At 43.0% G+C, this 27,580-nt stretch overlaps 1 protein-coding gene and 1 long non-coding RNA gene across 2 annotated transcripts in view; both read left to right on the top strand.

Moving 5' to 3' along the window:
- The window catches only part of tnpo2b (transportin 2b), a 32,209-nt gene extending 4,887 nt beyond the window's left edge, over positions 1-27,322 (top strand). Inside the window, exons 8-24 of the mRNA XM_015969705.3 lie at positions 1,842-1,964; positions 2,058-2,176; positions 5,062-5,122; positions 5,221-5,392; positions 5,609-5,761; positions 5,861-6,086; positions 9,261-9,432; positions 9,515-9,709; positions 9,805-9,963; positions 10,198-10,285; positions 10,409-10,507; positions 10,594-10,689; positions 10,784-10,859; positions 10,970-11,069; positions 14,128-14,202; positions 26,966-27,095; positions 27,188-27,322. Coding sequence (XP_015825191.1) covers positions 1,842-1,964; positions 2,058-2,176; positions 5,062-5,122; positions 5,221-5,392; positions 5,609-5,761; positions 5,861-6,086; positions 9,261-9,432; positions 9,515-9,709; positions 9,805-9,963; positions 10,198-10,285; positions 10,409-10,507; positions 10,594-10,689; positions 10,784-10,859; positions 10,970-11,069; positions 14,128-14,202; positions 26,966-27,073 — 2,022 coding nt within the window. The 3' untranslated portion in view covers positions 27,074-27,095; positions 27,188-27,322. The remainder of the gene's footprint in view (positions 1-1,841; positions 1,965-2,057; positions 2,177-5,061; positions 5,123-5,220; positions 5,393-5,608; positions 5,762-5,860; positions 6,087-9,260; positions 9,433-9,514; positions 9,710-9,804; positions 9,964-10,197; positions 10,286-10,408; positions 10,508-10,593; positions 10,690-10,783; positions 10,860-10,969; positions 11,070-14,127; positions 14,203-26,965; positions 27,096-27,187) is intronic.
- Positions 17,840-18,530, top strand: LOC107392121 (uncharacterized). Its single transcript, XR_011520800.1, has 3 exons — positions 17,840-18,065; positions 18,166-18,334; positions 18,415-18,530. It is a non-coding gene; the product is annotated as an uncharacterized lncRNA (long non-coding RNA).
- Positions 27,323-27,580: the final 258 nt, after the last annotated feature.

The following is a 27,580-nucleotide window of genomic DNA, read 5'->3' as shown; positions in this document are numbered from 1 at the left end:
CGTCCGACGCCCACATTGGCAGAGAGCGGTTGGATTTAAAATGATGACTTTAGTCGTCAATGGCAGTGAATGAGTTAATTCAAGTATATAGTTTATAAAAATAAACGTATTTCTATTTCCCTAAACTAATGATTATACCAGACAAGGTATGAATAATGATATGTAATGTAATGGATATGAAGTGATTTAGTGTGAGGTGTGGAAGGCTGGAATGGAAGCTAGATGTTGTAGCAAAACCTTTCTTAAGTAGCTGAGAGAGTTTGTGGAGTCTGGGTTGTAAAATAAATTTGGCTGTATTTTTGGTAAACTAGAGACTTGTTTATAAAACCGTCCAATGCAATCTGTGCTAAGTCCACGGCGCACCCTTTGTGTGGAGATTCTCTTGTGATCCAGGGGGTCAAGAGGTCGTGATAGACACTGCTGGTGGAGTGAACCTCTCAGTATTAGAACCTGTAGATTAGCTCCGATAGGACCCGTCTAGTCTAAGGCCTAGTCCACGCGTAGCTGGGGTTTTTTAAAAACGAATATCCGCCCCTCCAAAAACTTGCATCCACACCACCTCGTTTTAAAAAGAAAACTCTGTCCACACGTACCCGGATAAATACGTTGTTAAGGACATGCCAGACCTGTAGGCGGCAGTACTTCCCCCGTTCTTAACCTCGTCCTTCGTCTGTGGTCTTCCACAAGGAGCAGTAATTCCGCTTGCAAAAACAAACAAGCAAAAAGCGCTTGGACAATTGATGGATCGGGTAGTGACAGAGCGCAGCTCTGAGGGCTTCCATGCTGTCGGCTAGTGTAAACACAGGTCGCACACGTGATGTCAGCATTTTTTGTCGTGGAAAGTGACGTTGCGGACCTTAAAACTCCGGTTTTGTCCGTCCACACGCAGACACCCAAAACGGAGAAAACGCAGATCTTCACTTTGGCCGGAGTTTTTAAAAAGATCCGTTTTCGTGTGGATGACAGGCCAAAACGTAGAAAAATATCTACGTTTTGGCAGATCCCCGGCTACGTGTGGACAGGGCCTGAGATGTCTCCAGGCGAGGAAAGGAAGCTGGAATGCTTGTTTGTGTCTAGGTCTGTTTGCTCTTAGAAGAGCCATTGTGTCTGTTATCACCCGCAGCATTGCAGAGAGGCTTTGACTTGATGTCAAGGAGAAGATGGTTTCAAAATGCCTTATTCCCGAATCGGCCAGTTCGAGAGTCAGCGAGAAACTGGCTTAATTGGGAATTAATTCCTGTTTTATTAAAACCCATTGTTTACAAATTTGGCAGATCAGAATTTGACACGTTTGAGGGCCTTACCAAAATATCCCTCAGAAGATGGTTAACTCTTTGTGTGAATGAGAATGTTTTAAACATTTATGTGAAGTGGATTTTAAACATTAATAATTATCTTATTATAATGTGTATGAGTATACTGGTAGGTTAACTTGTAAAATCAACACATACTGATCTAGAGTAGTTAAGATTTGAAATGGATCTTTGCAAGAAAGATATTTATTTTAAACCCATCATTTATGAAAGCACAAATAATTCAAACTTTTGATTTAACATCATGTTCATTCAACTCATTTGATTATTTCAACCTATTAGTTGTAAAGTCACGTAGGAACTTTGAGGTGGGTGCACCTTATTCAAAGTGAGAATGCATGAAGCCTTGAGCGAGAGTGTTATCTCTTCTTGTACGGTAACGAGCACTGTGGCAGACAGGTGGTGTGTTTGTGTCTGCAAATGAAAGATTACTTTCTGGTCAATTTATTGGTGAAAAACTGACCACTGCTACGTTAGTTTCCCGGTCCTATATTTCTAAAAAATTTTAAATTATGCTTTGTTTCCCAGAGTCTGTTTGCGCTGGCTGGTGATGAGGACAGTGAAGTCCGGAAAAATGTTTGCAGGGCTCTGGTCATGCTGCTGGAAGTCCGCATCGACCGCCTAATCCCACACATGCACAGCATCATCCAGGTGAGGTCATGTGACAGTCTTACATCATTATAAATAACAAATAAACACATCGCCTACCTTATGTGTGTTGTTTAATTTTTATTTTTATTTTAGTACATGCTGCAGCGGACTCAGGACCCAGATGAGAACGTGGCTTTGGAAGCCTGTGAGTTCTGGCTGACCCTGGCTGAGCAGCCCATCTGTAAAGAAGCTCTGTCTGGTCACCTGGTTCAGTAAGTCTCATGTTGTCTGTGTGCCAGGCTGCTTTGGTCACAAGTAGGGTTGGGCATCGTTAGAGTTTGAACGATTCCGATTCCAATTCCTCGTTTCGATTCCGGTTCCTATCGATTCCCGATTCCGATTCTTTCAAGACATGATGTGCTTTGCACGAGCCAGCTAACCACAGGTCCTACTTGAAGATATAATCTTAACTTCAGCATGAATTTTAACTCTATGAACAACAACATCACCTTCATTTAGACAAAAACATGTTTTGGAGACAAAAAGAAAAAGACTTGCAGCACAACCAGTGTGTTTGTTTCTGACCACAACCAAAGTCTGGAAGCAGCCTCTGGGATGAGAGGCTAAATGTCTCCAACATATCCAGAAACGTCCAGCTGTTTTCAGCTAAAACTCTCAGGATGATCTTGTCCAGGATGACTGAGAACTACACCTCCATGCTGCACAGGTCTGCCAACTTTTGAACATTTCAAAGAGTGAGACAGGGTCATGGGGTTGGAAGCGGACAATTTGCCGACCGTTTGGTGTGTGTGTGTGTATCAATCCTCTTTCTGTCTGTCTGTCTGTCTGTCTGTGGAACTTTTAATTATAATGAATGTAAATTGTTTGAATTCATCTGGGGGTGGGGGTAATATCAGGTCATTAATAATATTTCCAGTTATTATTTCCTGCCAAGAAAAAAAAATCTATCATGTTAAGCTAACTTCATGATGTAATTGCATCCACTAAACAGGATTATGTTCATGTGGGTCATCAGCATGAAGTTATTGAAGTTATCAAAGCAAACATGGCTGGAATCAGTTTTACTGTAATCTGTGTCTAAGTGTGTGCTGCTGTAATGAGTGGATGTCCCCGCTGTGGGACTAATAACATCTACTCTATTCTATTCTATTAATTCATATCAGCCAGTAGGGAAAAAAACTTTGAGGAATTTTGGCCTTTGCAGGCTTCCATACCAGTAAGCTGGTTATGGAGGAGGTGTTTGACTCACAAACAGGAAAAACACACGGGTGAAGCGGTGATTTAAAATACTAGGATTCCTAATGTTTTAATTCACTGCGTCACCAACTAATGTAGGAGAGGGAACATGTGAGTGAGTCAGTCACAGTGTTGGGAGTACCACGGTACAGAAGATGGTAATATTTACTCGGTACATTTGTCAGTAACGCGGTAATTACAATGCATTTTTAAACCCAGAATCAAGATGTTGGTTTCCTAAAAATTCAAATTGCGGGAAGCCTGAAAAAAGATCCAGTATCCACATATATGACGTCATTTATGGACTCAGCTTTGCGGGCATTCTATGAGCAGAGAGGACGCAGCGGTAATGGCTCATATACTCCAGCTGCGTCCCGCGTGCGGCCGCTGTTATATTCACAAAATCGCTCCACCAAAACAAAGTCATTCGTTTGCGATCGTTTATATCCGCCCATATTCTCTGGTACTTTATGTACTTTTAGCTGAGTTCATAATCTGTGCCCCGGTGATTTCAGCTCATTGCTGCTGGAGCGCAGCGCATCTTAAGCTTTTATTTATTTATTTATTTATTGCGTTCGGTAGATCCCTTTGGCTGATTAGTTAGAAAGTAGGAAATCTAGGAAACAGTTTTTCTGGAAGACGGAGAAAACATGCAGCAAGCAGGAAGGTTAGAGAGAGAAAGGGCCGGAAATTATTCAAATAAAATCAAGGAAACAAAACAAACTTCTTGAAAAGAAAAAAAAGTAGGTAGATTTATCCCCAATACACATTTTTACCAGTGAAAAGCAATAATATATAAGCATTTAATATTTATACATGTGATAGAATCAGATCAACCCAGAAGTCAGTCCCACATCCAGGGCCGTATCAAGGCATTTGGGGACCAAGGCAAATATAGGCTTGGAGCCCCCACCACCTCACCCCTGCTCAGATGGCCCTATAAGATGGCAGCATGCTGAGAGTAAAGATTGTTGTTGCTTTTATTTAATAAACAATCATTTTAAAGCACTGTTTTTATATCTGACTGTTTTTAACAGCAACCCTAGCTCAGACACCACATCACCTTCCACATATATGTCATGAGCTCACTGAGCGTCAGACTACCAGATTCATATTGAAGTTGTTTTGGTGAAAGTTACTTCAAGTAATGCAAAAGTTGTGTAATGCCTTACAATTTAAAATCAGTAATATTGCAATGTAATGAATTGGTCCTTTTGTCTTGGCTGATTGGCTGCACCTGGCGGTAAGGCGTTTCCTGTTTCCTGTTTTCAGTGTTGCACTACGACGTGTAGCTGTTTGGTGTTTGGGGCTCGCTAAAACTGATTTAATTTCTCTGTACTAGGATATCTCTGAGTTATTGTAGCACATAAGCACGCTAAAACACATATTTTCTGTTGTTCCATCTAGCTTTTAGGGAACCATTTGAGTTAGGGTTAGTCGAGTGTTGGTGAGCGGCTGCGTCTGACTGCTGACGCTCCGTGTGCGTTTTTATTTCTGCAGTGAGACAAACTCACCTCACACCGTCCAGAGTTTGTTCTTTAAAGCTTCTATTAAATCCACCGTGTTGACGTATTTAACAAGTTTCCTCTTCGCTGCAGGAGTTAAAGTTGACATCACGGAGTAAAAGTCCGGCAGACGCGTTTGTTTATATCTGGGTGGGGGAGGGGGGACTCGTGCAGCTTGAAAAGCATTGATCACAATTTACAGATCACGTTTATTTTTCAAGGAGATCGGCCGTGGATTCCTTTTCCGGACGGCATTCTAGGAATCGAAATAAAAAACTTTGAACGATTCTGGGAAAAACTAACAGTTGGAACCGCTTCCAATCGATGCTCGATGCCCAACCCTAGTCACAAGATGATTTGATGAAATGCTTTTTATTTATATTTCAATATTTCAGGCTGATTCCCATTTTGGTGAATGGGATGAAATATTCTGAGATAGACATCATTCTTCTAAAGGTAAGAAGCATAGCAGGAAAGCAAATATCACCCGAATATTCTCTCTCCTCTTCAAATCTTTAGTTGTTTCTTTTTAAACCTCAATCTCTGCTCTCCAGGGTGACGTTGAAGAGGATGAAACGATTCCAGACAGCGAGCAGGACATCAAGCCTCGCTTCCACAAGTCCCGCACCGTGACCCTGCAGCATGAGGGTGTGGAAGGTGAGGAGGGGGAGGACATTGATGAGGATGAGGACGATGACGATGACACGCTGTCTGACTGGAATCTCCGTAAGTTATCCAGCATGTGGACCATGTGGCAAAAAGTTAAAACAGCTGTGTTCTCCACAGTTAGCAGAAAATTAGATTTTAGCATAATTTCTGAGACCTTAAATTGTTGGATTGGACATTAGAGGACGAATTTTACTATTTACTTTGGAGTTTTGCTATAGTGTTTATTGTTTTCTTAAGGTAATCTGATGCTAACAGCCATTTACCTGCTTCTAGGTAAATGTTCTGCTGCAGCTCTGGATGTTCTTGCCAATGTGTTTCGAGAGGAGTTGCTTCCACATCTCTTACCCTTGCTCAAAGGACTTCTGTTCCATCCAGACTGGGTCATCAAGGAGTCTGGCATTTTAGTTCTGGGGGCTATCGCTGAAGGTTAGACTGAAAACATTTCATATATGAAAGTAAAACACATCATTTTGAAAAAAATTATATTGTGGTTAAAAAGTGCTTTTTTTTTTTTTGCCCTCTCAGGTTGTATGCAGGGCATGGTACCGTACCTGCCTGAGCTCATCCCCCACCTCATCCAGTGCTTATGCGACAAGAAGGCTCTAGTTCGCTCCATCGCCTGCTGGACCCTCAGCCGCTACGCCCACTGGGTGGTCAGCCAGCCACCTGATGCTCACCTGAAGCCCCTCATGACGGAACTTCTGAAACGGATTCTCGACGGAAACAAAAGAGTGCAGGAGGCGGCGTGCAGGTGAAGCATTTATTCCAAACTTCTCAAACTTTATTGATTAGCATTCAAATATCTCAGTGAAAAACAAAATATTAAAGAAATAGAAACAAAAAATAAAAGAAAAATCACCACAAAGACGAGGCTACAGTAATCCCTCGTTTATCGCGGTAGATGCGTTCCAGACCTGGCCACGATAAGTGAAAATCCGCGAAGTAGGGACTCCCAGCATGCCCCTCGCGGGGATTCCCTCCACGTCGCACCTACGTCACAAACCGCGGCTATAAACGGAAGTCGCCTTTCCAGCTCACCACTCAGTCATCGTTTCTTCAGATTCATGATCAGAGTTTCCAACCTACCGATCCATCCAACGAACTATCAGCTCATAGTAAGTTATCTTACTTACTTCTGGAAAGCCCGGCATTTCCGTGTCACTTCGTTGACGCTCGAACGCTCGGGGGTTTCCGGTTTATGCTTGACGCATTCACTTTCCGCGCGGTGATGCGGCTCGCGGATGGAACGCGCTTCACAACTGGCAGCGTTTATGGTTCATGTGGCTCATCTCTGCGGTGAGCCAATATTCTCCCAAACTGTAGGGGGCAGCATGGAGCTCTACGGCAAACATCCAACACTACACCATAGTAGAAGTAGAAATTACTGTTTACAACATGGCATTCCAGCATTTTTAACAGCGTCCTCGTCTTTTCCGACAGTGCGAGCTATTTCGCCAAGAATTATTTACAACATGTTGATCACGGTGATCTTTGAGAGCTGAATCATACAAATGTCTGTATTTACGAACCTCTGCTGTACGAGTTCTTGCCGGTCCGCCATGTTTTTCCGCGTCCGTCCATCCACGTGGTTAGAAATTTTCCGAGGTGCGCATCGCGGAAATCTTGAGCCTTGTGGATACTCGGTGGAGGGGCGTGGTTGTTAAAATGACGCAACTTTTCCGCGCGGAGCCGTGCGGACCTCGCGGATGCGTCAAGCATAAACCAACCTTAATAAATCAGCCGGCTTTTCACCGACGCTCTCACTTCCGCGTCTGTGAAACCACGCTCCCTACAAGCTCATCCCCCGAATCCAGCTGACCTGTCTGACATACAGTACTATATTGAATTATCGTATGATCACATTCTGTTTTTGTGGGTAAAACTCAAGAAAAAACATTTTTTTACTTGGTTTGTTTAGTTTTATTACAAAAAGTGCATTTTATGATGAAATTGATGAAAAAAAAAACAAGAATTTCTTGATATTTCGCATAGAAAAATACCGCGAATCAGTGAAAAATACCGGAAATCTGCGAATTCCCCCTGAAAAATGCTCCAAAGAAAAAATCCGCAAGGCAGCGAATCCGCGATGAACGAACCGCGAAGTAGCGAGGGATTACTGTATTCAAAAGGTATTGGCTGAAGCATTTGCTTATTACGCCAACCCTTCTAACAGAGATCTTTCTGCATGCAGCTCCAGTACACAGGAGCTGCATGCAGAAAATGAAGCAAAGCAAAACAAACAAAACAACAAACTGTCCACCTTAAGTAAGTAACTTCATCAAAGCAAAACAATCAAGAGTTTCAGTATTATTATTTTTGCTCTTTTCATTCTTGATTTTTATATTTTTCCAATACTCTATTTTTAAACGTGTTTTTAAACAAGGAAAATGAACTACACCTTTTTAAGTCACTGTCATAACTATTCCACAGGTTAACTCCTTTAACGGAAACCCATCTCAGCTTTGAATTTGTCCTTATTCTGTTTTTCTTAAAGAATTCAGCTCCCCTTAAGTCATATTGACTCTCTCTGAGTTCAAACAGCTTCTGAGTACTGCGGCAAAGCAAGTTATTTTGTGCTTTTTACATTATCTGTGCTATTTTAAATTCAACTAAATCATAACATTTCAGGGTATTCAGATTAATACACATAATGTTAGTTGGTTCTATATAGTTAGATTGATTTATAATTCTTATAGCTCTTTTTTGTAACTTGAAAATAGGAAGAGTATTTGTTTTATATGCATTACCCCATATCTCAAGACAATAAGTCATATATGGAAGCAACAGAGTACAATAAAGTGTGTGTAATGATTTCTTGTTCAGGACATAATTTGTTTTGTAGAGTGTAGCAATGGTTTTTGACATTTTTGTTTTCACATGATTTATATGAGACTTCCAACTCAACTTGTCATCAATTATCACTCCAAGAAATTTATTTTCGTACACTCTTTCAATTTCGATTCCATTAACCCTGATTTTAGATATATTTTTCGTTTGTCTAGTGCCAAAAACACTCAATTTTGTTTTCTTTATATTTAACGATAACTTATTTATATCAAACCAGTTTTTTTAAATATATTTAACTCCTTTTCCACTATGGTCAGAAGCTGTTCTAGATTTGTACCCGAGCAATACAAAGTGGTATCATCAGCAAGCAATACATATTTTAACAGTTTGGAAACGCTACATATATCATTTATATATAGTATGAATAATTTAGGGCCCAACACAGAGCCCTGAGGAACACCACAAGTAACTTTCAACTGCTTAGATTTTACATGATTAATTTCAGCATATTGACATCTGTCATCCAGGTGACTTTTCATCCATTTGTATGCTATCCCTCTTCTGCCATATCTCTCTAGTTTATTCGTTAATATAGAATGATCAATTGTGTCAAATGCCTTTTTTAAATCTATAAAAACACCAACAGTATATTCCTTATTATCTATTGCATTAGATATCCCTTCTTCAAGTTCCATCACTGCCATCGAGGTCGACTTTATTATATTATTACCATCGTTATTATATTTATTTCATTTGTCGGACATGAAAATCCCTCACTTTTTGCCGAAATTCACTGTTTTGAATTCAAATTGAGTCACCTATGTAGTTCGTGGAGATCCGATAAGAACATTGTGTGTGTGTGTGTGTGTGTGTGTGTGTGTGTGTGTGTGTGTGTGTGTGTGCGTGCGTGTGTGTGTGTGCGTGCGTGCGTGCGTGCGTGTGTTAGCAGCTAGTTTCTCTGACGTAGAATCTCAGAGAGGGGTTTGGTTGGGTTTGGGAGTCCCTCACCCATATCATCCTTGACCCATTTTCATGTCTGAAATGTGTATAAATGTGTGTGCCTAGGGTTCCAGGACCAGACGGTGCTATATCAAATACAGACCATTTAATAAACTGACTCTAATTGTCATTTGTGCAGCGCTTTTGCCACCCTGGAGGAAGAGGCCTGCACAGAGCTGGTGCCTTATCTGAGCTTCATCCTGGACACGCTGGTCTTTGCTTTTGGGAAGTATCAGCACAAGAACTTGCTTATTCTGTACGACGCTATAGGAACCTTGGCGGATTCTGTAGGACACCATCTCAACCAGCCGGTGAGTCCAAACGCAGCCACATACATTTAAACCATTTTATTTTATTGCTGAAAAAAATGTGTGAATGTGTGTTCTCTCTCAGGAGTACATTCAGAAGCTGATGCCTCCACTGATAGCTAAATGGAATGAGCTGAAAGATGAAGACAAAGACCTTTTCCCTCTGCTCGAGTGTCTGTCGTCTGTTGCCACGGCACTGCAGAGTGGTTTCCTCCCATACTGCGAGCCTGTGTACCAGCGCTGCGTCACCCTGGTCCAGAAGACGCTGGCTCAGGCTATGGTGAGCAAAACGGGTTGTTTACTCGCGCCACATCTGCTTTTTCTTTTTGTTTTCTTTACATAAATAAAACCACGTGCTGTACTTGTGTGTCTCAGATGTACAGCCAGCAGCCCGACCAGTACGAAGCACCCGACAAGGACTTCATGATTGTGGCTCTGGATCTTCTAAGTGGTCTGGCCGAAGGGCTTGGCGGCCATGTGGACACACTCGTGGCCCGCAGTAACATAATGACCCTGCTTTTCCAGTGCATGCAGGTGAGCAGAGTTCAGGTGTCAACACGTTTAATTGTAATGAGCTTATTTTAATTTATAATTTTTGCCTTTTTATTGATGCTTTATTATCTAGCCACTGCTAATTCTATGCAACAGAAAATGTTATTAAAACACAAGCAACTTCAGCAAGCTGCTTGATGTGCCACTGAGCAGTCTTTGGGACTAACACGTGGTGTGTTTACATTTTTCTTTGTTGTTCTGTGTCTTTTGTTCCAGGATACGATGCCTGAGGTGAGGCAGAGTTCTTTTGCTCTGCTGGGTGATTTGACCAAGGCCTGCTTTCCTCACGTGAAACCATGTATTGGTAATTACTTGTCATTTATTTAACATTCTTGGTTCCTGAAAAAATAAACTGTACAACAAAAGGGAAATGAATAATTGTCTCTGCTAAATAAAAAGCGACGGCTGGTTTGATCCTGTTGTTTAGCTGAATTCATGCCGATCCTCGGAACAAACCTGAACCCAGAGTTCATCTCTGTGTGCAACAATGCTACCTGGGCCATAGGAGAGATCTGCATGCAGATGGGTGAGAGCTAACAGTTTTATATCTTTATGGTTTGCACATGATCACTGGAGGAGGAGGCGGTTCTCATGTTTTTTCTGCTCTGTCAGGAGTGGAGATGCAGCCATACATAGCCATGGTTCTGTCACAGCTGGTTGAGATTATTAATCGACCCAACACTCCCAAAACCCTGCTGGAGAACACAGGTGTGTGGATACACACACACGTGTGTTCTTATTAGACTTGGGCCATGTTGGATTTTTTAAGAAGTCGCAAAGTAACTCTGTCATCGTTTTTCAGCCATCACCATTGGCCGGCTGGGGTACGTGTGTCCTCAGGAGGTTGCTCCCATGCTCCCGCAGTTTATCCGACCTTGGTGAGAGATTTTAAAATGCCCTAACGTTTAGTTTCTTTAAAGGAATTACAGTGTGAATGCAAATCCTCACCTCTGGTTGATGCTAACTTCTGAACTTGTGGGCGTTTAAGGTGCACGTCTTTGCGCAACATCCGAGACAACGAGGAGAAGGACTCTGCCTTCCGTGGGATTTGTATAATGATTGGTGTGAATCCTGGAGGTGTCGTGCAGGTGAGGTTTTGTCAACTGCTTTTGTGCATTTTAAAGTCCTTTTAGTCATCATCGCACACTGGTGAAATGACATCTCCGCATTTGGCCCATCCCTGTGGGGAGTGGGGAGCTGCAGAACCCTTTAATGCTTAAGCCTGATTTATGCTTCTCCGTCTGCGTCAGTGCGGAGACACGCAACGCCATGATCCGTCCTTGCGTAGGGCTCCGGCAGGCACGCAAGTACGCACGGAGTCGAGCCCACTTTTTTAAACATCCGTCGAACGAGACAGATTATGCAAGCTTGTGATTGGTCAGGACACCACTGTTGTTTACAGCGCCGCCATTGCAAAGAGAGCCGAGGATAACTAGCGGCAGACACGGAGAAGCTTGAAGAATACCTCGTGAAAAAACTCTAAAAATATGAACATTTGATTCTCCCGTGACTGGAGGAGTGAAAAGATGCGCAGCAAGCGTTTTATTTGTGGACGGAAATGACAGGAAACGTGGGTTTAGAGGTGGGGAGCGCATGAAGAGGTGGAGGAGAATGAGAGACAAATATGTCCGTGTTAAAAGTCTCTTATATACACAAAAAACACAATATAAACACACGATCTTGGACCGATACATGACAGGATACCACAGAACAGCGCTATGCCCTCTGTGGTCCTGCCGGGCAATTACTTTGCAACACTCTCCAGGAGACGGAGAAGTAAAAGAGCAAAACGCTTCCGTCAATCCGTGCGTGTCTGTCCCTTGCGGAGCTGACGGAGAAGCATAAACCAGGCTTTAGTGTCAAGCAAGGAGGCATTGGGTCCCATTTTAAAAGTTTTTGGTATATGACCCGACCAGAGCTGAACTCAAGGGCGGACACTCAGACCACAAGGCCACAGAAAACTAAATGAACCTTTATGAGCTTTTTGATGATTCAAATGATTTATTTAGCACCAAATCACAGCCAGAGCAGACCTGCTAACCTGTATGCATTTTGCGTAGCAAGTACACAATTTGGCATCTAATTACGCTGGTATGACTCACCCCTCTAAACTACGCTAAAAGCTGCGGACACGTGAGTTCTGCAGGCAGCAAATGTGCACATCTGGTGCTCATGTCTGTCAGCACGACTCAGCAGCGTAGTGAAGAAGTTTAAGCCAATCGTCGTAGAAAAGCGGAAAAAAACAATTCAGCCTGGACTATAGCGTTACACCCCCACCCCCTCCTCCCTGCTGCCTCTCTCTCCATCCGGTTCCCACTCGCTGCTGCTCTGGCATTTAAAAAGGTAAACGCTCTCCGTGTGCGTCAGCGCACCGAACCAGCATGGGTGTGGGGGATGTGGATGTTTTAACGCCCACACTTTTTTTAATGAGGAAGTATTAAACACCCACGCTTTACCACAGTTTAGTTAAAGGACTAAACAGTCCGCTCCCTCCATGTTTCTCGCTGTGTGCCCTCCTGCTGCTAATCAACATCCGCTCGTTTTTGCACCGATGTTAGGTCAGTGTTCCGGTCGGTTCTGTTGTTGAAACGCGTTTCTCCATGTTCAAATGCTCAAAGAAAGCAGATTTCATCACATTTCTGGGCCACATTAGACCTTAACTAGATTATTTAAAACCACCTTACATTTGGTCCACCTTCGATTTGGTCCAGCTTAGATCTGGTCCAGCTTAGATCTGGCTATTGGGCAAATATAATTAAAGGAGTAGTTCACTGAAAAACCATTTTAATGATTATTTCTGATTCTAACGGGTCACTCTGAGTGTTTCATGCAGGCTGAACATGAAGATAGTCTCCTACACCTATCTCCTGCAGTTGCTTCTGATAGAAAACAGACGGTGAAACTCTAGGATAGAAAATCCTGACAGATCTACGTCACACTGTCACTAACATTCATGGACTCACCCATCTGGACTCACGATGGGGAAGCTGTTGTTGGTTTAGTCCAGGAAACAGCAGAGAACGTCTCTGTTAGTAGAAGCTAACTGTTAGCAATAGCATCTCCACCACACAGCAGAACTCCTCCAGGCTTGAGTTTGTGAAGATAAAACATCAACATTGCAAATCAGTAGAAGAGTGAATTTTTCGAAGCAGAATCCCTGAAAAAGAAATGATAACTATTTCAGGGGTTCAAACCCTTTATAGAATGTCGTCATGCCTTTTATCAATACCGTATAGAATGTGTGTATGATTTATATGTTAATAGAGATGTGAAATCTATTCATGTAAAACAATCGTGAAACCGTGATTATTTCTCAGACTATAATTTTACCACCTAAATTTGTAGTCGTAGTCAAGGCACTTCACGAATTAAACATTCAGTTCAGTTCATTGTGTCAGTTAGTAAAAAGTTTCCTAAATAAGGAACCCAGCAGGTTGCATCGAGTCACTTTACAGCAGTCCTCATACTAAGAAAGAAGAAGGAAAGAAAACTATCTTTTATATAGCGCCTCTCAAGATATAAATCACAAGGCACTTCACAAAAAAAAAGTATAAAAAATATGTACAAAAAAAGATTAAAACATGTTTTAAATGAGAAAAAATAAAATTGTGATTTAAAAAAAATGTAAGGAAAGAGAGAGAAAATGAATAGGAAAGTAGGAGATCAGTGGATCACGGGAAAGGCGGAATAAGAGCAGAACAAGGAGAGAGAGGTGATGAAGGTCCCACCAAAGCCTGAACAGGTGAATTTAAAGGAGACCACTGAGTCCACTAATCTCAGGCTCAGGGGGAGAGAGGTCCAGAGTCTGGGTGCCACAGCAGCAGATCTGTCACCTTTGACCTTTAGCCTGGTGCTGCACAACCAGTAGGCTATGGTCACATGACCTCAGGGATCTGCTGGGGGTGTAGGGACTAAGAAAATCACCAATGTATGATGGCGCTTGTCCATGTAAGGCCCCAAAGACCAGAACCAGGATCTTGAAATGAACCCCGAAATGAACAGGCTAAGCATGTAGCAACAGTGGAGAGGAAATCTCCCCTTAACAAGAAGAAACCTCCAACAGAACCTGGATCAGTATAAGCAGCCATCTGTCATTACTCACTGGGGGTTTTCAGTTTGTCACAGTTTTTTTCCCTTCATGTTCAGGACTTCATCTTCTTCTGTGATGCTGTGGCGTCCTGGGTGAATCCTAAAGATGATCTGAGAGATATGTTTTACAAGGTAAGACCACATGCGTTAAGATCCTGCAATTCTCTTGTTAAAAATAATTTACACACAACAGCGCCCTGAAAAGACAAAACCTACCTAATGCGAGAAGTAATTTCTATTGCCTTAACACTTTTAAAACTTGGGGAAAACCTGGATGTAGAAAATATTTGACAGATCTTAAGTTAATCAGGAGCGCTGCAATGAACTGCAGCTTTAGAAACACATGATTGTGTTATCTGAAATAGCAATTTAGATTAGAAAAATAAGATATGAGCTTATAATTATTAAGCTGATCACATTTTTTAGTGTTTGAATAATTTTCAGATGTTATAATTTGTCTTACGTTGTGCAAAAAGGCTGCTTCAACAAAAATCTAGCAAATTTCTATCACGTGATGTCATGACGTAGGAGGGGCAAGGCAGAGGAGACCATCACTATCACCACAGCGTTCGCACCAAAGTACCAAAATCAGTCAAAATGGTGAAAGTTTATTTATGTGGAGGTTGTTCCAACTTCTGTCTGTCTGGACATGAGTTCATTGATTTTAATTTTGAGCGTGGGTGGGGTTTGTTCAAGGAGTGTGTCTGCTAGCTCCGTAGTGTGTGGTGCACATTTTCGCGAGGTCTACAATAAAAGTGACTAAGTGAGCTGAAGGTGGGCTTGAAAAGCAAGGATAAGGTCAGGCTGAAGCCCACCACAGTACCGTCAGTACACAGCAGAGGCAGCTAACAGCGACAAGGACAAAAAGGAGGTGAGACGGCGTCCACAACAGTGGCTACTCCTGGGTACAGCCGCAGCAGATTCAAGACTCCACGAGGAACTGCCGCTCGGAAACTTGAAGTTTGTTTGGTAATTATTACTTACTATCTACACATTGACTTATGATATAGTGTAGTAATATAGAAGTGTGATTTTACGAGTTTAATTTGAAATCTCCCTGTGTTTATTACTGTTTACTCAGAAGAGAAGCTCATTAGCATCTGGGTGAGCTGTTAAGAGCTAATGTTTGTGTAGCTGTAGCCTGTAGGATGAGGCTGGTGACTAAAGACAACAAGTTAGCGCCCAAAAGGGGAATAAGCACAGAGGACACAGTGAATGGCATTGTTGACAATAAGGCACCAAACAGTTCAGTCGTGTATTTTGCTAACGTCATAGCTGCACCGCCAATAATGCTGCAAGTTCTGACAGTCATGAGAGTAAGCTCCTGTAGACGACATCAAAACAGCCTGGCCAGCCAGCCCAATGCTCCCTTATGGGAGGTTGTTACGTTCTCTGTGTAGTATTAAATAGAGGACGAGTTCGGCAGGCCAGGCTAGAATAAAACAGCTTGGCCAGCTGGTCCTATATCTGTAAATACACATACAGAGCTAGATCTTTTTCTGTTGCTATAGTTGGTCTATACAGTGGTGTGAAAAACTATTTGCCCCCTTCCTGATTTCTTCTTCTTTTGCATGGTTGTCACACAAAATGTTTCTGATCGTCAAACACATTTAACCGTTAGTCAAAGATAACACAAGTAAACACAAAATGCAGTTTTGAAATGATGGTTTTTATTACCTACATTGCCTTGTGTGAAAAAGTAATTGCCCCCTTGTTAAAAAAAACCCAACTGTGGTGTTTAACACCTGAGTTCAATTTCTGTAGCCAACCCCAAGCCTGATTACTGCCACACCTGTTTCAATCAAGAAATCACTTAAATATGAGCTGCCTGACACAGAGAAGTAGACCAAAAGCACCTCAAAAGCTAGACATCATGCCAAGATCCAAAGAAATTCAAGAACAAATGAGAACGAAAGTAACTGAGATCTATCAGTCTGGTAAAGGTTATAAAGCCATTTCTAAAGCTTTGGGACTCCAGCGAACCAGTGAGAGCCATTATCCACGAATGGCAACAACATGGAACAGTGGTGAACCTTCCCAGGAGTGGGCGGCCGACCAAAATAACCCCAGGAGCGCAGAGACAGCTCATCCGAGAGGTCACAAAAGACCCCCAGGACAACTTCTAAAGAACTGCAGGCCTCACTTGCCTCAACTAAGGTCAGTGTTCACGACTCCACCATAAGAAAGAGACTGGGCAAAAATGGCCTGCATGGCAGATTTCCAAGACGCAAACCACTGTTAAGCAAAAAGAACATTAGGGCTCGTCTCAATTTTGCTAAGAAACATCTCAATGATTGCCAAGACTTTTGGGAAAGTACCTTGTGGACTGATGAGACAAAAGTTGAACTTTTTGGAAGGCAAATGTCCCGTTACATCTGGCGTAGAAGTAACACAGCATTTCAGACAAAGAACATCATACCAGCAGTAAAATATGGTGGTGGTAGTGTGATGGTCTGGGGTTGTTTTGCTGCTTCAGGAACAGGAAGGCTTGCTGTGATAAATGGAACCATGACTTCTACTGTCTACCAAAACATCCTGAAGGAGAATGTCCGGCCTTCTGTTCGTCAACTACAGCTGAAGTGATCTTGGGTGTTGCAGCAGGACAATGACCCAGAACACACCAGCAAATCCACCTCTGAATGGCTGGAGAACAACAAAATGAAGACTTTGGAGTGGCCTAGTCAAAGTCCTGACCTGAATCCTATTGAGATGCTATGGCATGACCTTAAAAAGGCGGTTCATGCTAGAAAACCCTCAAATAAAGCTGAATTACAACAATTCTGCAAAGATGAGTGGGCCAAAATTCCTCCAGAGCAGTTATTGCTGCTAAGGGAGGCCCAACCAGTTATTAGGTTCAGGGGGCAATTACTTTTCACACAGGGCAATGTAGGTTTGGATTTTGTTCTCTCCCTAAATAATAAAAACCATCATTTCCAAACTGCATTTTGTGTTTACTTGTGTTAAATGTGTTTGATGATCAGAAACATTTTATGTGACAAACATGCAAAAGAATAAGAAATCAGGAAGGGGGCAAATAGTTTTTCACACCACTGTATTTCTAAGCTAGAAAAATTAAAAACGGTTATATAATGTTGGCTGACATGTTCAGATTGTGAAAATAACTTGCATATATACATTTGTACTTGTGTTTTATAGATAATGGCAGATGTAACTTCACAGGTGGAAGCCATGAGCTCATTCCTGATGCTGCTGATTCTCATGATGATGTGGCAGAAGGCCGTCTGTCTGCAGATCACCACCAGCTGACCTCGGTGAACCGTGCAACTCGAAACAACTCATTTGTCACCGATCCGGTAAATTTTAACCATCATAACACAGAATAGGTTATAGGACCATACAAGGACAGAGAGACAGTCATCCTGTTTGTTGATCACTGTACCAATCTAGTTTTTATTTTTATTTATTTATGCGCATATGCATATTTTGTGTCATAAGAATCAGCTAAGAAGTGTTTTCGCTGTGTTTTCCTGCAAAATAAAAGAATATGTTAATTAAAAAAACATTTATATTATTGAAAAAAACACCTCTGATTTTCTCAGGTACTCGGCTCATCTTCCTCAAAGAAGAAGGATCATTTTTAAAACCTTCTGTTTGGCGTCGGACTCCAGCTGCGGGTCTCCTTTTCCCGTCTTTCAGCTAAACAGCTGAGCTGTCAGCTGGTCCTTCATCCTTGTCTTTTATACATAAAAACCCACTAAACTACAGAGAAGTAACAATCTGTCACAGACCGCTCCAAGTTCTATCTCACCATTTACCCCCCAGCTCCGTGACATGTGTGGAATAGTCCATAGTGAACCATCTGTACTGGACCGCTGCATCCACACCTGATGGCAACCCTGACATGATGGAGGCAAAATGGAATTCACTTATGAATTATGTTCAGGACATCCATGAACATGAGACACCTGCATTTCCAGTTTGTCTCCATCCTCCACTTGAAGGACAAAGCAGGAACAAGCAGTGGCTAGTTCCAGGTAATTATTGGAAGTGTTGTGAGTGTTAGAACTACACTTTAATTTTCCTGGAAGTAAATTTAATGTGTAGTTTGTTTAAATGTGTCTTGTTTGTCCACAGTATCAACTTCAGCAGTCAAGTTGGAGAAAGCAGCATTTCAGCCAGGATGTGAAGGATGTGAGGCAGCTGTCCTCTCATCACAAGACATTATCACTAGAGGCCTTCCACTCCCTCATCCTGAGATTTGCTTCTAAGCATACAGGCTCTCATACCTTGGCACGTACACCAGGCAAGTTTTATTCTGACGAAATTTTTAATATTTTTATCAGTTCATGCAAACACTATTTACATTTTTTTTTTTTTTTACAGATATCACACTAGTCCAGATCAGGCCAGTGGAAGCCTCTGTACTGGCCATCTTCACCTGGAAACACTGCTTTGATGGCGTTCACCACACGTGATGGCGGAGGCTTGCAGATGTGTCACCCAATGATGTCATGTGCTCTTCGGATCATCTGCCTGTAGGCTACATACAGGGTTTGCGTGGGGTCTTAAAATGTCTAAAATTCATAAAATTTAACTTATGGCCTTAAAAATGCCCAGATTTTTGTCCAGACATCTTAAATTTTATTAGGTCCAGTCTTAATTTTTAAGTCGTCTAGTCCCGGGATGCGTTCGCCATATAAAATAGTAAAAATTGATAATACTTTTTCTGAGGGGCTGTGTTGGTACGTTGTGAATAAATTACAAGTCTCGTGTTAACTGTAGGTTATAAACGCTCAGTTCATGCGCAGAGTTTGTTGCTTGTTTGCTGCTAGCTAAATTCTGATGAGTTAGTCGACTGCAACATGGGGAATTGTGTTCAACGGGAGCTGGCTGTCCCCGGCAACCGATATGAAGCTCGCTGTAAACTTTGCAAGAGGACCATCTAGTTAGGGACCTTGGGTGTAAAGGCACTCAGGTCTCACTCGCTCATATATTGCTTGACGAAGGTTAAAGTGAGCAGGTTTATTCTGGCGTGTGTGTGAACAGGTTTATGAACGACTTTCTGTCCCTGTTTGAGCTCCAGGTCTACATGAAGCTAAAGTCCTAGTTGAAACATCCAGTTAACAATAGACTTTATTAAATGTAGATCCTGAAAATATGGCTGCCATAGGCAGTAGCGGTTGGTGTGGCGTCTACTTTTCTATGCTTCTCTGGTTTCTGGTCAGGTCCCTGCTTACTTTAAGAACGCTGTACTCCACCAGCTTCTTAAAAAACCGAGTCTTGACGCCTCTCTCCATAGCAGCTTCAGACCCATCTCTAAACTTCCATTCATCTCCAAAATATTGGAAAAGGTTGTGGCTAAACAACTCACAGCTGCTCTTGATGAACATAACATCTATGATTGCTTACAGTCAGGTTTTCATAGAGCTCATTCTACTGAAACAGCTCTTCTTAGAGTCTCTAATGACCTTCTGACTCACAGTGATGCAGGGGACTGTTCTTTTTTGGTCCTGCTGGACCTGACTGCCGCCTTTGACACTGTTGACAATCACCTGCTACTGGAGAGGCTGAGAGACTGGGTAGTCCTATGAGGAACTGCTCTGGAGTGGTTCTCCTCTTATCTTTCTGAGCGCTCCTTTTCTGTGGCCGTCTCCAAGTTTAGGTCCTCCACCACCTCCCTTACCCATGGTGTCCCACAAGGTTCTGTGCTGGGGCCTCTGCTCTTCCTCCTCTATCTGTTTCCTCTTCAGCACATCCTGAGCTCCTTCAAAAGAATCTCCTACCATCTTTATGCAGATGACATCCAACTGTACATCTCCTTTAAGCCCCATGAGATGTCTAAGCTGCAGCTGTTACACTCCTTCTTAGACTCTATCAAAACCTGGATGGTGGGAGCTTTCTACAGCTGAATGAAGATAAGACTGAGATCCTCATCTGTGCCCCAGACAAGCTGGTTCCCAAAGTCAGAGACTCTCTTGGTCAACTTGCTTCTCACACCAAACCTGTCAGGAATCTTGGCGTGACCTTTGACCCAGCTCTCACCCTGGATTCTCATGTCAGTTCTCTTGTTCGCTCTTCCTTCTTCCATCTCAGGAACGTTGCTAAGCTGAGTCCCATTCTGTCTCTCTCTGAACTTTAGACTGTTCTCCACACCTTCATCTCCTCACGCTTAGACTACTGTAACTCTCTTTTCACGTGTCTGAGCAGAACCTCCCTGAACCGTCTACAGGTGGTTCAGAACGCCTGTGCTCGGCTTCTGACCAAGTCCTCCAAACACACCCACATCACCCCGCTTCTCCTCCAGCTTCACTGGCTGCCAGTCAACTTCAGGGTTCATTTCAAGATCCTGGTTCTGGTCTACAGGGCCTTACATGGACAAGCATCATCTTACATTGGTGATCTTCTTAGTCCCTACACCCCCAGCAGGTCCCTGAGGTCCAGTGATCAAAGCCTACTGGTTGTGCAGCACCAGGCTAAAGGTCAAAGGTGACAGATCATTTGCTGCTGTGGCCCCCAGACTCTGGACCTCTCTTCCCCTGAGCCTGAGATCAGTGGACTCAGCGGTCTCCTTTAAAAAGCAGCTGAAGACTCACTTGTTCAAGCTGGCTTTTGTATGACCTTCTTCACCTCTCTCTTTATTCTGCTCTCCCCACCTATTCCACCTTCCTCAGGATCCACTGATTTCCCTATTTCCTATTCACTCTCTCTCTTTTTTAACATATTTTTTATCACAATTGTCTTTTTTTGCTCATTTTAAATATATCTGTAATCATTTTCTAAATTTGTTTTTTATATTTTTACATTTTTTGTTATTGTGAAGCACCTTGTGATTTTTATCTTGAGAGGCTTTATAGAAATGATATTTTCTTCTTCTATGCCTATGCTGTGTGAAGGACGGATGTCATGGTGAGTTCCATTTACCTCGGAAAATATACAACTGCACACAACATTTATTTTAGATGCACGCTTACAAGTTAATCTTGTAAAATAAACACATTTCTTCCTCAGCTACTATTGTTATTAAAATGAGCTGCTATATTGAACCTCACAGTTGGATTAAAAAACATTCTGACTCTGGGGGGTGTTCCCGTTTATTATTTCTACTTGGAAGTTGGAATTTCTGAGTATGGATCAAACCCATTTCAAAACACTAGAGTCATATCAGTAATCTATTAATTTATTTGTTTAGTTTTTTACTCATTCAATTGGGGCTAATTGTTGCTCTTTATGACCCAAGTACTATAACATTGTCTTTATCTTTGGGCAAACAAGTCACGAAATTTGAGAAGTTACTTAATTTAAAGAAAATTAAATGTTTTGCACTTTGAGGTACATCCTAGTTTCCTACCTCAGCCTGGTTCTTCCCTCAGATTGATTAACTCATTCATTGCCATTGACAACTAAAGTGGTCATTTTAAATCCACCCATTCAATGCCAATGACGACTAAAGTCATCATTTGCATTATTTTACTGTGTGGGCATCGGAACAAGTCCCCGCACTGTGAGAACAAACATCTCAGCTCTAAAGCTGATCTTCATCCACGTACGTCACACGTCACGTGATCAGGAAGCAGAAAATCCATGTGTTAGGAGATAGTTTTGGGCTGCTGCTGTAACAAAAAAGTGAGGCACAAAACTGAAAAGCTTCTGCCGATCACAATTAAACAACGGATTATGAAAGAACGGATAAAGCTCGAAACGCGCAGATTCTTCCTGTTTTAAGAGGTGAGTCTCCGCTTTGTTTTGGTTGTTTTGGTGTCAACATCATCCTAGCGCGCAACATTCTGTGACTCATGTTCATGTTCCAATGTTCCCCAAGGACAGAATTGAACCAGACAACAAATGTAATGTAATATATGAAATACCCTGCATGTCGTGCAATAAAACATACATAGGAGAAACCGGTAGAACATATAACACAAGAAGAAAAGAGCACCAGAAGGAATGCGAGAAGGAAACAACAGAAAGAGTCACAAGGACAACAAAGACAAAAGCAGAGGAGCAAACCCTCAAGTCAGCTATCTCAGATCATTGCAAACGAAATAATCACATCATCGACTGGGATCGAGGAAAAATTATCGACACCGAGAACAACCGGTTCAAACGTTGGGTCAGGGAGGCAATAGAAACAAGGAAACGGGATCATTGGAACATGAACAGAAACGAGGGGGCCTATCAGCTGTCTCGTACCTGGGATTCCCTTCTCCAAAGACCAGCCAGCGGAGGTGGGCGTGACCGACCCGGCGGATTTGACAAATCCGGGTTGGTTGCGCCCACCAGAAGAACAGCTGATAAAGACGCATCACACAAACACCTGTGACACTTCTTAAGAAGACCACAGACGACGGTCGAAACATGTAAAATGGTAATTAGAAACACCTTCATGTCCAAAGCAAAAAGAACCTCGTTTAATATTTAAAAAGAGAACATAATGAACAAGTGGAGGAGTTTAAGTATCTCGGGGTCTTGTTCACGAGTGAGGGTAGGAGGGATCGGGAGATCGACAGGCGGATTGGTTCGGCGTCTGCAGTGATGCGGACGCTGAGCCGATCTGTCGTGGGGAAGAGGGAGCTGAGCCAGAAAGCCAGGCTCTCGATTTACCGGTCGATCTACGTCCCAATCCTCACCTATGGTCATGAGCTTTGGGTAACGACCGAAAGAACGAGATCGCGGATACAAGCGGCCGAAATGAGTTTCCTCCGTAGGGTGGCCGGGCTCAGCCTTAGAGATAGGGTGAGGAGCTCGGACATTCGGGAGGGACTCGGAGTAGAACCGCTGCTCCTCCGGATCGAAAGGAGCCAGTTGAGGTGGTTTGGGCATCTGGTCAGGATGCCTCCTGGACGCCTCCCCGGGGAGGTGTTTCGGGCATGTCCTGCCGGCAGAAGGCCCCCGGGTCGACCCAGGACACGTTGGAGAGGTTACATCTCCAATCTGGAAGGAAACCTCCGGCTGATTCAGGCCGCTGGCCACATTCCGGCGATGGAAAGCAGGTCTGTGAAACGTTTCCAACTGACTGACCTTTTCTAATATAAGCAGATTCGAGAGTTCAGATTATGACATTTCTTTTATGGCGTGTTTTATTTCGATCCTAATTCACTAGCTGTGAAGATTTATCCTCTTTTCTCTGCTACCACACACACCCACACCATCTCTCGTTTGCATCCACTCACCCCCATGAACACACACCCCCTCTTGCATTCGCACACACACACACACCCATACATACACACACACACACCATCACTTAGCTCCCTTTTGTAAATTATTCCCCATTTTCCTATAATCTTGGTGTCACCAAATTTCCACTTTATTACAGATCAGTTATTCCATGTCACTGGGGTTAACAATTGTCTTAATTCCATGCATGAAACGATAAGCTGTGTTTGGTCCTTTTTGTCCATGCTTTAACTGATTTTTGTAATAAACTCACAAAAACGTAAATAACGCCTGGTCATTTCTAGCAATTCTCGAGAATAATCGGGACATTCTGTCAAGAATTCATCCTTTAGATTAACTTGTGGTGTTAACTTTGAGACTAACTAATATGAGCAGATGCAGATATTAAATCCAATGGTCCAGTTCCACAAAACTGGTGGTGCCCCGATTAATTAATATAAGATTATAAACAACTAAACAAGCTAAATCTACACCACATTTGAGATATAGATATAAATCTATATTTATCGCTACATACAATAAAAACATTTAAAGCTATTAATATTTTCTCCCATTATCAATTTTTTTATTTTTTTTATGTGTGTGAAGCAACTTGTGCTTGTGATTTTTATCTTGAGAGGAGCTTTATAAAAACATGTTCTACTCCAAATATGCATGGAGGAAATCTGTAGGCAGAAATAGCTTTTAAGTGTATTAAATAAAAAATGCACACAGTTTTCCTGCATTACCGTGGCAGGCTGAAGCCGTCTCATAGTTTTTCCTCACTAAAACGTCAGCTCCGTGAGAGAGACGCACTCATTCTGACTTCTTCGCTTGTTTGAACTAACATGTGCCATCAGAAACATTCAAACCATTTTAAAAAGAGAAGTTGAGCATTCAAGTCAACTACAGTGCAGCATAAACCAAGCTTTAGAAATATGCCTGAACCTGCTGATGTGGGAGGAGTCTCTCTCTCCCCTACTCGACTACGTTCTCTCTCTCTCTCTCTCTCTCTATCTCTCTATCTCTCTATCTCTCTCTCTCTCTCTCTGGCTTTCCTACAGTGCCATTATTCTCTCTCTCCCGGGCTTTCCTACAGTGCCATTATTATCGGCTCTAGCAGCGCTGTGTGTGGGAACATAAAACTGTCAAAATAACCTGAACATGCAGCTCCGTCAGCTGTGGAGTTGGGCTCTGCTCTGGACGGTACACCCCACCCCCCTCCCTGCGCTGGCTTTTACCGCCGCCATAACACAGGGGGATACCCCAAATGTAAAAAAAAAAAAAAAAGTTTCACAACTGATCCTGGATCCGCAGCTTTGACGGAGAAATTGGCATGTGTGTTTGTGTGTGGGTGGCACAAGATTATGAGGACACACACAGCAAATTAATAAAATGATGAGGTTCAGAGTCTCCAAAAGCAACACAGCTCATGTCCTCCCGTTCGTGTACCTTATGGAGCGGACTTTCCCACGCCTAGTAAACGGTGCCCACAGGCCCGGGGATTTACGCGTTCCTGAGAAGTCCCTTGGATTTTTATGTGAACACTACACCGCCCGTTCGAGACCGAACTAACTCCATCCAGCCCGACCAAATCCCGACCGTGCCAACGCTAATGTGTAAGCGCCATAAGTTTGCAATAGAGGGATCTGATCAAAGATTACACCCCTGTGCACTCTTTAAGGTGTCTTTTGTCTTCTTCCGCTATCCGGGTCAGGATCACGATTGCAGCACCCCAACTAGGGAGTTCCAGACTGTCCTCTCCCCGGCCACCTCCACCAGCTTCTCTGGTATGACTCCAAGGCGTTCTTGGGCCAGTTTGGAAATACGCTTTCTCCAACGTGACATGCCTGAAACACCTCCCTGGGGAGGCGTCCAAGAGGCATCCTAACAAGATGCCCAATCCACCTCAACTGACTCCTCTTGATATGGAGGAGCAGCGACTCTACTCCGAGTCTCTGCTGAATGTCAGAGCACCTCACCATTTACCTAAGGCTGAGCCCAGCCACCCCACAGAGAAAACTTATTTTGGCCACTTGTATCCGCGATCTTCTTCTTTCGGTCATTATCCAAAGCTCATAACCATAGGTGAGGACTGGGCGGTAGATCGACTGGCAAATCAAGAGCCTTGCTTTCCGGCTTAGCTCCTTCTTCACCACAACAGACCGGTTCAGTGTCTGCATCATTGCAGACGCTGCCCCAGTCTGCCTGTTGATCTCCCGCTTCCTTCTTCCCTCACTCGTGAACGAGACCCCGACATACTTGAACTCCACTTGAGGCAGGACCTCTCTCCTGACCCTGGAGTTGGCAAGCCACCTTCTTCCGGTCGAGAACCATGGTCTCAAGACTTCGAGGTGCTGATCCTCATCCCAGCTGCTTCACACTCGGCTGCAAACCTCCCCAGCATAAACAATTTGAAAAAGACCGATGACAAAGGGCAGCCCTGGCGGAGTCCAACTCTCACTGGGAACAGGTCCAACTTACTGCTGGCTATGCGGACCAAACTCACACTTCTCTGGTACAGAGACTGAATGGCCTTTAGCAAAAGACCATCCACTCTATACTCATGGAGTGCTTTACTTGAGTGTCCAAAACATAAACATGCAGTCTCAGGTCAGTTGATACAACTACAAAGTCAATCATTGACATGTAATGTAGGCTGCTCTGGTACCAGGTATACTGATGGTTAGGGTTGGGCATTGTTTGATTTTGAACAATTCCAATTCCGATTCCAATTCCTCGTTTCGATTCCGGTTCCTATCAATTCCCGATTCCGATTCTTTCAAGACATTACATGTTTTAAATGAGCCTGCTAACCACAGGTCCTACTTGATGAAATAATCTTAACTTCAACATGGATTTTAATTCTATGAACGATAACATCACCTTCATTTCGAGAAAAAAAGAAACCGACTTGCAGCACAAGCAGTGTGTTTTTTTTCTGACCACAACCAAAGTCTGGAAGAAGTCTCTGGGATGAGAGGCTAAATGTCTCCAACATATCCAGAAATATCCAACTTTTTTCAGCTAAATCTCTCAGGATGATCATGTCCAGGATGGATGAGAACTACACCTCTATGCTGCAGCAGCATTCATTCAGAACAGAAAGTGAAACTTAAATGTAGCTGCTGTCGGTAACAATCTAACAGATTTTAAACAAACTCTCAACAGAAATAGTTCAGAAAGGACATTTAAATTTTAACTTTGTGTGTGATTTATTATTATAATTATTTTTTGTGGCAGAAGCTGGTGTGGTCCACCACAGAGAAAGCTGCTCTAGCATGATGACTTTAATTATTCTACAGGTTATTGTTCAGCCTTCTGACGCTCTCACACACATACACACACACACACACGAGTGTTGGTGAGCGGCTGCGTCCGACTGCTGACGCTTCGTGTGTTTTTATTTCTGCAGAGACAAACTCACCTCACACCCTACAGAGTTTGTTCTTTAAAATTTCTATTAAATCCACCATGTTGATGTATTTTAACAAGTTTTCTCCCATAAAAAAATCTGTGTTTGGACAACTTCTGTGTTTGCAAATAAGTCTGTGCCTCATGGCATCCTGTGCATGAATTAATCACCCATCATTTATTTGACTGACAATCGGTGGTGGCAATAATTATACAAATCACTGAACCCTACCAAGGACACAACAGCAGCATACTCTGGTGGGAACCAGGATCAAACCTGCAACCTTCCAATTACTGGATAATCTGCTCTGCCTCCTGAGCTACTGCTGACCCTAAATTTGTGCTGTTTTGTCTGTTTCCAAAGATCCTGCATGGCTTTAAGGAGCAGGTCGGGGAGGAGAACTGGCAGCAGTTTTCCGAGCAGTTCCCCCCACTGCTGAAGGAGAGACTGGGAGCCTGCTATGGCGTTTAGATCCTCTACAATTATCCAAGAGGTTAATCCCACACAAATGTTGTTGAGATCATCAGTTGAGTCCAGTTCTGTTCATGCTGACGTCCTTGCATTTACTCTGCTTCTCCAACCCAGGTGAGCCAGCAGGAGGAGGGTGAATGGGAAACTCATCCATCTGTGTATTGCACAGCCCTGATCTGGGGGGAGGGAGAGGGACGCTTTTGGCCGTTCCCCCTGATGGACGGCCCCCACGCCCTATGTGTTTGTCCATAGAGGGAGGGTGGGCGGGTGGGAGGGAGGGACATGGGAGGACACCTCTAGATTAACTAGACAGGGACCCGTCACAGAAAATACAACTTACTGGTAGGGACAGATAGAGAGGAGAACTCAGAGGAGAGACAGAGGGTAGATAAGTTTGGAAAAAAACTGAAAGCTGCACATAAAGATTTCAGGGAGAGAATTGCTAACAAGGCAGGGAAATGAGCTACAGGAGGGTCTGTTAAGAGTTTAATGGGATTCCTGGGACAG

The sequence above is a fragment of the Nothobranchius furzeri genome, chromosome 6, assembly GCF_043380555.1.
Source record: "Nothobranchius furzeri strain GRZ-AD chromosome 6, NfurGRZ-RIMD1, whole genome shotgun sequence".
Taxonomy (NCBI): domain Eukaryota; kingdom Metazoa; phylum Chordata; class Actinopteri; order Cyprinodontiformes; family Nothobranchiidae; genus Nothobranchius; species Nothobranchius furzeri.
The sequence above is the reverse complement of the archived record's forward strand: the minus strand, read 5'-3'. Positions and strand labels throughout refer to the sequence as shown.